The sequence below is a fragment of the Ovis canadensis genome, chromosome 24, assembly GCF_042477335.2.
Source record: "Ovis canadensis isolate MfBH-ARS-UI-01 breed Bighorn chromosome 24, ARS-UI_OviCan_v2, whole genome shotgun sequence".
Lineage (NCBI taxonomy): Eukaryota > Metazoa > Chordata > Mammalia > Artiodactyla > Bovidae > Ovis > Ovis canadensis.
The window spans coordinates 25,991,064-26,004,704 of NC_091268.1; the positions used below are offsets into that span (position 1 = coordinate 25,991,064).

The 13,641-nt window shown below is 52.9% G+C and overlaps 1 protein-coding gene across 2 annotated transcripts in view; it reads left to right on the top strand.

The window, feature by feature from the left end:
• Nucleotides 1–13,641, top strand: part of SNX29 (sorting nexin 29) — a 603,019-nt gene that overhangs the window by 87,117 nt on the left and 502,261 nt on the right. For both annotated transcript variants that reach the window (XM_069569984.1, XM_069569985.1), the window contains exons 9-11: nucleotides 2,406–2,524; nucleotides 5,816–5,891; nucleotides 8,223–8,305. In XM_069569984.1, coding sequence (XP_069426085.1) covers nucleotides 2,406–2,524; nucleotides 5,816–5,891; nucleotides 8,223–8,305 — 278 coding nt within the window. The remainder of the gene's footprint in view (nucleotides 1–2,405; nucleotides 2,525–5,815; nucleotides 5,892–8,222; nucleotides 8,306–13,641) is intronic.

Sequence of the window (13,641 nt, forward strand, 5' to 3'; positions counted from 1 at the left end):
TTGTAAAGCAGTTATTCTCCAGTTAAAAATAGATAAATTAAAAAAATTGCCAAAGTAAAGATTCAACAACAAGAAAAAGCAGCAGCGGGAAACCCCACCCGCCTGGAGCCGGCACAGCAGCCGAGAGAGGACTGTGGTTTCGTAGCCGTGTCCCGAGGGGCACCCTGGCTGCCTCTGGGCGTCTGTCTGGGAGCCCCCCTGGTTGCCAGCTGCTGGATCGAAGCCCCGAGCAGGCAGGCAGTTCTTTACCGATTTAGAGGCAGAGCCACGTTCACCCCAGCACCCAGCTCTGCTGCGGGGCACACAGGCAGGGCGCTTCCTCTCCCATGCCTCACGGAGTGCCTTACCTGCAGGCCTGAGTCACAGAGCTGGCGAAAGTCTGTTAAGGTCACTTCTCCCTGTGTGTCTTGCTGAATGTCACATGTGGAGAATGGCTACAGGACAGGCCTTAAAGGAAGAGTCGGCAGGGACTTCCCTGATGGCAGAGTGGTTAAGAATCTGCCTGCTAGTGCGGGGGACACAGGTTCGATCCCTGGTCCAGGAAGATCCCACACGCCATGGAGCAACTAAGCCCCGTGCCCAGCAACTACTGAAGCCCTAGCGCCCTAGAGCCCATGCTCTGCCGCGAGAAGCCACCATGTGGGCAGCCCGGCCCCTCAGTGGGGCATAGCCCCCACTCACCACAGCTAGAGAAATCCCACACATAGCAATGAAGACGCAGTGTAGCCATAAATAAAGAAATAACATTTTTAAAAAGTTTTAAAAAAGAGCTGGCAAACTAGCCTGTTGGCCAAATCTACCCCCAGGCCAAGAATGGCTGTTAAATTTTTTAAAGCTTTGTAAACCAATCAAAAAAAAAAAAGTATACTGGATGAGATGGTTAGATAGCATCACCAGCTCAGTGGACATGAATTTGAGCAAACTCCAGGGGATGGTGAAGGACAGGGGAGCCTGGCGTGCTGCAGTCCATGGGGTTGCAAAGAATTGGACACAGCTACTGAACAGCCACAATGGCCACAGAGCCTAAAGTGTTGACTGTCTGGTCCTTTTCAAAAAATTTTTGTTAATCTCTGCTCCATATGAAAGAAATATATACATCGTGTATCGTGATGGGCAGTGGCCAGGAGACTCATAGTAACTGGATCTGGAAGACCTGGGCTGAATTCTACCAGCCTTGGTCCTGGCCAGGTGATAGACTTGGACCAATCGCCTGATCTCTCTGAGTTGTTTTTGTCCCCTCTTTTTCCCTCCCCATCCTCTCCTTTTCCTTCCTCCTCCTCCTTCTCTCTGCCTCCCTCCCTCCATTAAGTAGCTATGACTATGGTCTTCTTTACATCTGATTTATGACATGAGTTTATAAACCTTCAAGTCCTGCACAGATGCATCTTGGTATTTATCAGTGTTGGCTTCTTGCCCAGAAGTAGATGCTGCAGTGGGCAGATACTTTCTCAAACCCATGTAACCGAACCAGCTTGGCGTTACAAAGGTCGAACAGGCTAGTTTGGCAATGGTGGGTAAGGTGACACTGTAACAGATCATATGAGCCTGGTTAATATTCGAGCTGACCCCCTTTCTTGGAAGTGGCCCAGACACAGTCTGGTCTGGTTCTGTCCTTTTACTCCTGAGGGTTTGAGAACCAGTGAGGCAGAGGGACACTGGCTCAAGCTTATTGCAGAACCCAGAGCCCATGGGGCCTCCTCTCGCTTCAGCCCTGGCATGTGCCGCCCCCCACTTCCATCCCTGTTCCCCCCTCCACCTCCCCTCGTGGCCCCAGCGCTTCCCTCCCCACTCACTTCAAACCTCCCTTCTTCATAGAATCTTTCCACCAGCCAGCCCCATGGACCTGAGCTGCCGTTTCTCACTTTGTTGTGGGATCATATGTTTCATGTCAGGCTTCCCAGGTGGTGCTAGTGGCAGAGAATCCACCTGCCAGTGCAGGAGATGTAAGAGACGTGGGTTCGATCCCTGGGTCGGGAAGATCCCTCTGAGAAGGGTATGGCAACGCACTCCAGTATTCTTGCCTGGAGAATCCCTGGAGTCTGGTGGGTCACAGAGTCTGGTGGTCACAGAGTCAGACATGACTTACGTGACTTAGCACGCACGCACATACTTCATGTCTGCACCCCCCAGCAGACTGTAAGCTCCGTGAGAGCAGGGTGGACCTTGCTGGCTGGCTCTTCGCCAGCACAGTGTGTGTGTGCACGCGTGTGTATGCATGCACGTGTGTGTGTTCACTGCCTGGCAGGTAGGAGGGGCTCAGTACACATGGGCTGAGAGAGCGAGCGCAGGAGGGCCGGCTCCTGGCTCCCGCCCTGGCCTCTCATGTTCTCAGCCCCTCCCGGCCTGGGGGGTTCCCTGGGGGGGCTGGGTGGGGCCCTGACCCGCAGCTGTGTTCTCTCCCCCAGGCCACGGGATGGGGGCGCCTGCCTCTCCCAGATGCACAGCTGGGCCCCGCTGCAGGTGCTACATGGCCACGCCGAGGTGCTCTTCCCGGTCAGCGGCGTGGGCTCCTACGGGCCTGCAGGTGGGTATCTCCGGTTCCTCCCTGCCTCCCGCGCGGGCTGTGGCCAGAGCAGTGGCAGGAGAGGCTGGATCAGGGGTCACATCTGTGGGCAAGGGTGGGGGGAAGGGAGGCAGGGAGGCTGGGGCTCAGGGCAGGCAGCCCCTCTCAGCAGGGGAGCCCCAGTGGCTTTGGCTTGTCTCCTCGCTGAACCAGGGTATTTTGCGGAGCTCTTGCCTGAGGGGGTGTTGGCCTGTCACCCGGGAGCCCCCAGGCCCGCTTCCTTCTTATTGGTGATCTGTTGAACTTGCAGATTACAAACGGTGACCATTATTTTTGCCTTTCAGGAGGAGGGAGGTCAGAACCTTTAGCTCTAAAGACCCTCGCGCCCTTAGCAGCTGAGGGCTTGGGGGTCAAGGGAGTAAGCGTGCCGAAAAGTGGGCAAGCCTTTCTGGCCCGTTCCTTGTGACTTAGGGGGGCGCACGTGTGGTTTGTTATTATTTTCTTTAGCTAGAGCAGGTCGGGTGGTGGGTGTCTGGGTGAAGGTGGGAGTCGTGGCTGAGCCCGGTGCTCCCGGTGGGGTGGGTGTGCATGGCGCCTGGCATGGCGGAGCGCTGGGTCGTTCCGGTGCCCCTGCAGCCCCACCGTGTCGGCGAGGCCTCCCCGCACCCGCAGTGTGGGTGCCCCTCTTGCCCTCGTGGGCCCAGGTTTAGGAAGCCGTGGACGGTTGTGAATGGGGGCCCACCGGCTGCTCAGGAAGCTGTCGACGTTCTGAGCCTGATGACAGACGGTTGTCATGGTGCCGCGTGAGGAACAGAAACCCCCTCAGACTAGCTCGGGGAGGGCGGGCCCGTGCCCGGGTGCAGTCGAGGCTGGGGGGCGCGGCGGTCACCTCGAAGTTGCCGGGGGTAGGGGGGTGGGGGCGGGGCAGGTGGCCGCCCGCGAGGCGGTGTTGCTGGTGTGAGTGACCGCCGTCCGCCAGGCTGGTCTCCTCTCTGGGGAAGTGTGGACGGCGGCGATGAACTCGCGGTGCTCGTCAGGGTTAGCTGAGTCCCTCCTGACCGCAGCCCGCGAGGAAGGGGAGGCACTGTTCAGACGTGGGGCGGAGCTCCCCCGAGGGAGCCTGAGAGGAGAGGCCGGGCACGCAGGAGGGCCCGGGCAGGCGCCCTGCTGGCTTCGTACCCGTGGGGTGACGGGGGGCGTCCTGGGGCCCGGCCTGGCCTGCAGTCCTCCTGGTCCTGTGCCCCCCTTCCTGGAGGGGGTCTGCCCCTCTGCTCTCCCCGCTGGCCGCTCTGTGTTCCTTCAGCCTTCTCCCCCTCCCATCTGGTCTGTACCTGGCTGAGGTGCCAACAAAGCACCTTCTGTACCAACCAGAGCTTCTGTCTGGGTCTCGGGTGAAGCCCGGGGCGGGCCGGTCTGGGAGCCCCTGCCCTCCTTCCGCTCGAGTGACCAGCCTGGGTCCGAGCCCCCGCAGCCTGGGGACATGGTCACCTCGCCCTTGCCCGTGCAGGGGCAGTGCAGACTCGGGCGGAGTGTCTGAGAAGTGGGGGTGGCTGGCAGGAAGTAGGTGGTCCTCACGTGTGTCTAGGACCCCTGGAGGGTTTCCAGGGCTTGTTCACAGCATCTGAGTTGGGGTCCATGCTCCTTACTCTACTCCCCACCGACGGGCCTTTTGGCCGGGTTGTGAGCTGTCACTGGGCTGGCGTGTCAGGCTGCCCCTAGGGCTTGGCTGTGTGCTGTTCATGTTGGGGTTTAGTCACCAACCCCGGTGTTCTGGCTGGCCTCTGGGATCCACGCCGGGAGGCGTCCCCCGACCTGGCAGGTTTCTCTCAATCCCTCCTCCGGCTGTCAGCCTCGCAGACCCAGAGGCTCCATCTTGTCCCTGGTGAGTGGACCCCGAGCTCCAGCTGGTCTAGACCGTCCTCACCAGGGATGCTGGGTGTGAGCCCGTCTGCCAGCTTTTTGATTTACTATAGTAATGAAGCTGCCAGAAGTCTTGGAAGCTTGTGGCAGCGGGCACACCCGCTGTTGGTGGGAGCATTGCACGGGCAGGCGTGTTATTCTCAGGCTGCTCACAGATGCTAGAATCAGAGCTGGAGGAGCCGCGGCCCGGCGGGCGTGCCACTCAGATCCCGGCTCTGCGTAGCTCAGGGAACTCAGTGCTCTGTGGTGACCCAGAGGAGAAGCAAATCCAAAAAAAGAGGGAATATATATATATATGTATCTCAGATTCACTTTGCTGTGTAGTAGAAACTAACACAGCATTGTAAAGCAACTCTAATAGAAATTAAGAAGAATAAGAGGTGGGGGTGAGTGGAGTAGCTTCATGAGGACAGCGGGTGGAAGGGAAAGCGAGAGAATGCTTTTCCTCGTAGGATTCCCTTTTTCAACCCTTTAAGAGCCGGGAATCTTGAGCAGAGCTAGGTGAAAACGGACGAGGTCACAGGACAGATGGCTTAGGGAGCGGGACGGGCTCCCTTCCGTCCCCTGTCCCGACCCAGGCCTTGACACACCAGGACTTTGTCTGGCGCGCAGATGTTCTCCTGAGTGACATTGGCCTTGATGTCCCCCAGGGGCACGGATTTTGCCCTTTTTCCCAGAAAGAGACAAGAGCAAAAGCCAGTACATCTCTGAAGGCCCGTGCTGCCTCTTGCCTGTTGATAAGATGACTTATGGCCTTCCGTCTTCCAAATGCCTTTCCCGCTTGCTGCAGGGCTCTTGAGAGAGTGGCAGTCACGCGGTTGTGACAGGGACACTGCTGCCCCCGTGTGGCCATCTCCAGACATTGCAGGCGGGAGCCCTTTTTGTCTTACAGCTGATTTATTATTCTCCGGTTCTGAGGTTGTTTCTGGATATGGACTTCATGCATAATTCCAGGTGGCTCAAGATCAGAAAGGTTAATAAATAAAGTCATAGGGAATGTAGTCAGTACTATTGTAATAACCGTGGGTGACAGATAGTTGCTGGATTTATTGCGGTGATCAATATGTAATGTAATCAGTTTCTAATATAAATGCTGAATCGCCATGCTGTACACCTGGAACTGATAAGAGCATTGTGTGGGAGCCATACTTCAGGGAAGGGAAAAAAAAACTGAAGTGGGAGAACAGGGCCTCCAGCCAGTGACTGATGCCAAGTCTGAGATGACGGCTGAAAAAAATGAAATGGGCGGCAGATGAAAGTCCAGCGTACAGATGGGGAAGGCCTTGCATGTCAGTTAGCAGGCGAGTCAGTGTCTGCCCCGTGTCCTGTCTCATGGGGGAGCTGAGGGTGAGAGCAGAACCCTGACTGTCTCTGCGGCTGCTGTCTGTGCAGATGCCCCCCTCGGGAGCCTGGAGAACGGGATGGGACCCGAGGACCACATCCTCCCGGAGCCGGGACCCCGATACAGGTGAGCGTGCAGCCCCCACCCCTGGCTGCCTCTGGGGCCGGGCTGCCCTCTTCACAGCTCCGCCTTTCTTCTTTTTGAAAGTCCCTCTGATGGGCTTGAAGGGCAGGGCCTCACTTCACAGGGATTCAGTCCAGTGTTGGTCTGACATCCAAGGGCACCAAGTGGCCAAGGGTCTCAGGCCCGAGACCTGGTGTCGGTCACATTTCATTTGCTACCACCTTTACTTTCCTTCTTTGGGGCATGACTAGGTACTTCCACTGTCGTAATTTGCTTGATTTAATATTTGGCAATAAACCATTGGACAATTTTAGTATTACACTTTACAGTTTTAGTATTATGTAATATTTAAACCTGGGGAAGGAAATGGCACCCCACTGTAGTATTCTTGCCTGGAAAATCCCATAGACAGAGGAGCCCGGTGGGCTGCAGTCCATGGAACTGCAAAGAATCAGACAGCTGAGCACACACACACACATAATATTGGAACCCCTTTGGTATCAGGTATTTGTGAAGCGCCTAGGGCTTCTCCGGTGGCTCAGTGATAGAGAATCTGCCTGCAGTGCAGGAGACAAGGGTTCGATCTCTGGGTCAGGAAGATCCCCTGGAGGAGGAAATGGCAGCCCACTCCAGTATTCTTGCCTGGAGAATCGCTTGGACAGAGGAGCCTGGCGGGCTGCTGTCTGTAAAGTCGCACAGAGTCAGATGTGACTGAAGCGACTTAGCACACACGCACCACGTCAGGTTGTTTTTTTAAATCAAATCCAAGTTTCTCAAGGGAAAGCTGAGCTGTTCACAGTCATGGACGTTAGGTGGCGGAGCTGAGATGGACCCTGAGGAGCCCCTGCAGCCACTGCGATCTTCGCTGCCCTTACAGCGCTCTCCTTCCTCCTTGGCTTTAATTTGGTGTCTCTGAGATACAGTGTCTGCGTTTTCAACCTTGGCCCCCGGGTGTGGGCGCTGTTTCCCTCCACCCGTGCTTGGTGCTCCAGTCTCGCCCTGCTTTCAGAGAGGCGCTGCCTGTAGGAGGCTTGTACAAGTTAGTGCGGTGCCAGAAAGGGTTGGTGTCAACACGCAGGAAGCATCAGTCCTCCCAGTGAATATTCACGATTGACTTCCCTTAGGATTGACTGGTTTCATCCCCTTGCTGTCCAAGGGTCTCCCAAGAGTCTTCTCCATCACTGCAGTTTGAAGGCATCAGTTCTTTGGCGCTCAGCCTTCTTTATGGTCCAACTCTCACATCTATACACGACTACTGGAAAAACCATAGCTTTGACTGTATGGGCCACTGGGTATTCCCCTAGCTGTGAAGGATTATTTTTCCATGTTGCAAATTCTTGTCACTGTACAGTCAGTGCTCGTTATTTCTGGTGGTCGTGGTCTCTCAAGACGGAGCCATTGCTCCTGGGTCCGTAGGACTGTGTCTGGTCACAACATTTTGGTCAGTGGATCACTAGGGACCTTTGTTTTCTGTCTGCTCCTGTTTAAAGACATCTCATCTAACATCTGCTGTTGATTCACTGACAGGGAACTCATGACCAACAGCATTGTCAACATGTATGTGTGTGTGCTAAGTTGCTTCAGTCTTGTCTGACTCTTTTGCGAGCCCATGGACTGTAGCCCACCAGGCTCCTCTGTGCATGGGATTCTCCGGGCAAGAATACTGGAGCGGGTTGCCGTGCCTTCCTCCGGGGGATTTTCCCATACCAGGGATCCAGCCCGCATCTCCCGCATTGGCAGGCGGGTTCTTTAGCACACGGCACCATCAGGCTGAATAGAGGCTGCCTCACACAGGTTTCTTCCAAGAGGCACCGCACAGTCCTGTGTTTAGTAGCAACAGACAGCACTTTGGGCTTCCTAGGAGGTGCTAGTGTAAAGAACTTGCCTGCAATGCAGGAGATGTAAGAGACTTTTTGGTTCTATCCCTGGGTCAGGAAGATGCCCTGGAGGAGGAAATGGCAACCCACTCCAGTATTCTTGCCTGGAGAATAATCCCATGGACAGAGGAGCCTGCCTGGCTACAGTCCATGGGGTTGCAAAGAGTTGGACACGGCTGCAGCAACTGAGCACACGTACACGTGTACGTGTTCACACATGACCATCTCAGCCCCGAGAGTGTGGAGTTCTGGGGTTACAGGTAAACTTCAGGGAGTAGGCGAATGTCCAGATACGGAATCCACACAGAGAGGATGGACTGTGACCTCAAAGGGCCGCCTTCCCTTCCTTGGAGTCGGGAAACCTGAGTGAGCTCAGTGCCGGCTGCGTTTGTTTTGAATGTCGAGGTGGCGTGTTTTAAGTGGCTGACTCTTAACTTCCCTCTTCTTGCCTTTCCAGTGTGGAAGCGAGTCCTCCAGGCCAGGAGAGTCCTCTGAGCAGCCTGTTACCTTCTGCCTCGGTGCCAGAGTCCATGACAGTTAGTAAGTACTTTCTGGGCAGTGTCCGCCATCCCTGGCTGACCCTGGGGCCTGCACATCCTGGAGGCTGTGCCTTTGTGCTGGTTCTTGCATGACCGCGCACTTTACAGAGTCTGGGAGGAAGTCAGGGGTGTGGGTGCCTGGTTGTGGACTTGAATTGTGGTGTGTGGTCCTTAAGCTCCCTGAGCTGTGAAACCTGATACCTGGGTTCATGCATCATTTTGTTAAAGCAGGAGCCCCCAACCTTTATGCCCCTAGGGGCCAGTTTCATGGAAGACAATTTTTCCATTTACCCAGGGGCAGGGATGGTTTCTGGATGATTTAGGCGCTTTACCTTTATTATGCCACTGCAGACGTGACGGGAGGCGGAGCTCTGGCAGTTACGCACGTGATGGGCAGTGGCTGTGAATGCAGATGAAGGTTCTATCACTCACTGCCTTTCCCTTCTTGCTGTGTGGCCCGGTTCCCAGCAAGTCTTGAACTGGTACCAGCTCGGGGGTTGAGGATCCCTGCTATAAAGGACACAAAGGTGGAGCAGCAGGGAGGCTGAGGGATCCGTGTCCTTCACGGTTTCAGGGTTTGCCTCCTGCCAGGAGCTACAGAGGAGGTTTCTAGTTGGGTTTCCTTTGTATCCCTGGAGGAATCACTTTTGTACGTAAGGGAGAGTGTGTCTCTCAAAGATGGGTGAAGGTTGCTAATGATCAGGTGCAACATGTTGACAACCTTACCACTCAGAAAAGGTACAGCAATTAAGGTTAGGTTTCAGTCCAGTTCAGTCGCTCAGTCGTGTCCGACTCTTTGTGACCCCATGGACTGCAGCATGCCAGGCCTGTCCATCACCAACTCCCGGAGCTTGCTCAAACTCATGTCCATAGAGTCAGTGATACCATCCAACCATCTCATCCTCTGTCGTCCCCTTCTCCTCCTGCCTTCAGTCTTTCTCAGCATCTTTCTCAGAGTCTTTTCCAGTGAGTCAGTTCTTCACATTAGATGGCCAAGAAATTGGAGTTTCAGCTATAGCATCGGTCCTTTCAGTGAATATTCAGGACTGATTTCGTTTAGGATTGACTGTTTCGATCTCCTTCCAGTCCAGGGGACTCTCAAGAGTCTTCTCCAACACTACAGTTCAAAAGCATCAATTCTTCAGTGCTCAGCTTCCTTTATGGTCCAACTCTCACATCCATACATGACTACTGGAAAAACCATAGCTTTGACTAGACTGACCTTTGTTGGCAAAGTGATGTCTCTGCTTTTTAATATGCTGCCTAGATTGGTCATAGCTTTTCTTCCAGGGAGCAAATGTCTTTTAATTTCGAGGCTGCAGTCACCGTCTGCAGTGATTTTGGAGCCCAAGACAATAAAGTCTGTCACCTTTTCCATTGTTTCCCCATCTGTTTGCCATGAAGTGATGGGACCGGATGCCAAGATCTTTGTATTTTGAATGTTAGTTTTAAGCCAGCTTTTTCACTCTCCTCTTTCACTTTCATCAAGAGGCTCTTGATGAAAGGTTAGGTTTGAGTGGCTTTATATAATAAAGAATAAACCAACCAGCTGTGGCTTAACATGATAGAAATCACCTTTCTGTCCAGAGGTAGGTAGCCTGGGCCAGTGTGTGGCACCAGAGAGTAGGGCTTCTTCTGTCTTGCCTCATTGTCCAAAATGGCTGTGTTAGGTCCAGCCGTCTCATTCTCATCCCAGGTATCAGGAATGAGGAGAGGGCAAAGGAGAAACTTCCTCCATTTCCTTAGGTAGGATTCAGGAATCTGAACTTGGAAAAGAAATTACAACTTTTCCTCTAGCCTCTGACTGAAATTTAGTATTCAGTATTGCCTTCATTTTTTATTAATTTATTTTTAAAAAATTAATTAACTTTGTTCCTGCCTGTGCTGGGCCTTCTTGCTGCATGGAGATGTTCTCTCACTGTGACGCGCAGGCTCTAGAGAGTGGGCTTAGTGGTTGTGGTGCACAGCCTCAGTTACCCTGTGGCGGGTGGACTCTTCCTGGACCAGGGATTGAACCCATGCACCCTTCACTGGCAGGAGGATTCTTAACCACTGGACCACTTGGGAAATCCTTAATTTATTTATTTTTAGTTGAAGTTTTATTTACAATATTATTAGTTCCAGGTGTCGGAGAAGGCAATGGCATCCCACTCCAGTACTCTTGCCTGGAAAATCCCATGGATGGAGGAGCCTGGTAGGCTATAGTCCTTGGGGTCGCTAAGAGTCAGACACGACTGAGCGACTTCACTTTCTCTTTTTGCCTTCATGCATTGGAGAGGGAAGTGGCAACCCACTCCAGTGTTCTTGCCTGGAGAATCCCAGGGACGGGGGAGCCTGGTGGGCTGCCGTCTATGGGGTCGCACAGAGTCGGACACGCCTGAAGCAACTTAGCAGCAGCAGCAGTTCCAGGTGTACAACGCAGTGATTCAGCGTGTTTATGGGTTATGTTGGGTACAAAGCCACTGTGATGCGTTGGCTGTGGTCTCTGTGCCCCTGTAGTTTATTTTGCCCATCGTCGTTTGTACTTCTCACCTTCCCTCCATTTTGCCCCTTCCCATTGTCTCTCCCTCCTGGTAACTGCTCGTTTGTCCTCTGTATCCATGAGTCTGTTATTCATTTGCTGTGTTCTTTTGTTTGTTTTATTTTAAGATTCCACGTATAAGTGATATCATACAGTATTTATCCTTTTCTGTATAAGTGTGGTACCTTCTGAGTCCATCTCTGTTGCTTCTGATGGCAAAATTTCATTCTTTTTCATGGCTGAATAATATTCTTCTCTGTGTGTGTGTGTCTCTGTGTGTGTTTGTGTGTTTCTGTGTATCTTCTTCATCCACTCATCTGCTGATGGATGCTTAGATTGCATTTTCTTTAAGGTTGAAAGTAGCAGCGAATCATAGAAACCTTAGGAGTCTCAGTCATGCAAGCGATAGAAGTCACTGGCTCCTGTAACAGTGATATGAAAAAGATCTCACGATGTCACTGCTGCTTGGAAATAGAGTTTTTTTAATGAGAAAATGTAAAATCCTGTGTAGTAGTCTGTCACTTGTCTTTTTTACATTTTGGTAATTCTGTTTTAGTATAATCAGTTTCCTTTGTAATCTTGAGTGTTTTATGTTATGTATTTTAAAACATTTTTCAGAGAAGAGACCCATGGGCTTCATCACCAGACAATGCAGTGGGTCTCTGGCACAAAGAAGATGAACCTTTCCCCTCCCCCAAGCAGTAAGGACCCTTCCTAGAAAGCGCACACAGGTTCCCACTTGTGTGGCTGACATCCGTCCCAAGGCCTCCCCGACCACTCAGGAGACAACGTGTCCATCCCGTTTTCTCCCCAAAATAACCCCACGGCTAAGGAAGGAAGAGGGTTTCCCTGGTAGCTTAGCTGGTAAAGAATCTGCCTGCAATGCAGAAGACCCCGGGTTGATCCCCTGGGTTGGAAAGATCCCCTGGAAAAGGGAAAGGCTACCAACTCCAGTGTTTTTCTGTGGAGAGTTCCATGGACTGTATAGTCCATGGGGTCACAAAGAGACACGACTGAGTGACTTTCACTAAGGAAGAGTGGAGTCGGAGGGGCATCCAATGGTCTTTTATTTATTTAAAAAGAAATTTTTTATTTTTGACTGCGCCGGGCCTTAGGTGTGGCATGTGGGATCCATCTCTGACCAGAGATTGAGCCCAGGCCCCCCACATTAGCAGTGCGGCGTCCTAGCCACTGAACCACCAGGGAAGTCCTAGAAATGGAGTTTTATGTGATTCCTGCACTGGAGAGAGCCACTCTTGGCTGCCTTGAGTAGCAGGTAACTGAAAATAAAGACAATGAAGAGGAGCCAGCGCTAGTGGGTTGGCCCGGACATGGTTGCCTGTCTAAGGATGAGAATGGTGCCAGCACTATCTCAGTGCCAAAGGCAGGTGTTACTGTGTTTCCAGAAGTCAGCAGGATGAGTGGAAGCGGGCAGAGGCATTGTCTCTCTGCCTGTCAGACGCCTGTCTTCTCGGCCCCTGCGGTGCTGCTGTGGGTCACACCGTGACGGGGAGGGCTGAGCCCTTACTGTGGCGCCAGGTGCATCTGCTCTGAATCACACCAGTTTTCACCTCATTTGCATTTGTTTTGAAAACAATGATGACCCTGAGATTGAGGGCAGGAAGGCCAGACTTCCTTGGTGCCTCGGCCTGGGCTCCATTAGCAAGGATACGAATGCCTCAGTGCTCCGCACCCCGCCCGGCCCCGGGGCGCCCAGCAGTGTGCTCTCGCGTGGGCCTCCTGCACCCTGGGATGTGATCTCGCCATCTCAGACACGATGGGCTTTGTCAGCTACTCTTCAGGGTCAAGAGAGATCGTGGTCTGTGGGTCTGCCTCAGACATCTTCTGACTTTGAGGAAGATGCTGGCCCGTGTTTCAATAAGGACATGCCTCTGAATGCACTTGACTTATGCTGATGGCAGGGATCTAGACCGGTTTTTTATTTTTAGTTGTACGCTTTAAATAGAAAAAGGGCTTCCCTGGTGGCTCAGATGATAAAGAATTTGCCTGCAATGCAGGAGACCTGAGTTTGATCCCCGGGTCGGGAAGATCCCCTGGAGAAGGGAAAGGCACCTTCCCTTGGACAGAGTAGCCTGGCAGGCTACAGTCCAAGGGGTCGCAAAGGGTCGAACAGCTGAGCAACTGTCACTTTTTAAAACACAGTTTTACTTGTTTTTATTTTTGGCTGTGCTCGGCCGTCATCGCCTGCGAGAATGGCACTCTGGCTGTGGTGCTGGGCTTCTCGTTTCGGTGGCTTCTCCTGGTACGGGTCCCGGGCTCTGGAGCACAGGCTCAGTAGTTGTGGCACATGGGCTTAGTTGCTCCATGGCATATGGGATCTTCCTGGACCAGGGACAGAACCCCTGTCTCCTACACTGGCAGGTGGATTCTTTACCACTGAGTCCCCCGGGAAACCCAGCCCTACACTTTTCTAACAGTGTGAATCTGGTTTTCTTATTTGGTATCTTTGGCAAATCCAGAGCTTACAGCCTGCATCTCTGAAGAAAAGCTTCACTACATCCACATTTTGACCTTTGACACCCGGTAGCAGTGTGGATTGTGGGGGATAAGGGTGTGTATGGTGGGGGTTCTGTTTCTGCGGTGGTGGCTGTAAATTTCAGGGAACCTTCACAGAAATTCTTGTCTGTCCTGTGGGTGTTCCAGACGAGAGATCAGAACCCTTAGAAGTTTTGCCAGCGTGGGTGCTTTTGACTTGTACCCTCCCCATCTCGCCCCTGCCTCCTGTGTTATTGCAAAAAAAAAAAAAAAAAAAGAGAGCTAGCCTGTCTGGGTATCCAGGGAGTATTATTGTACTT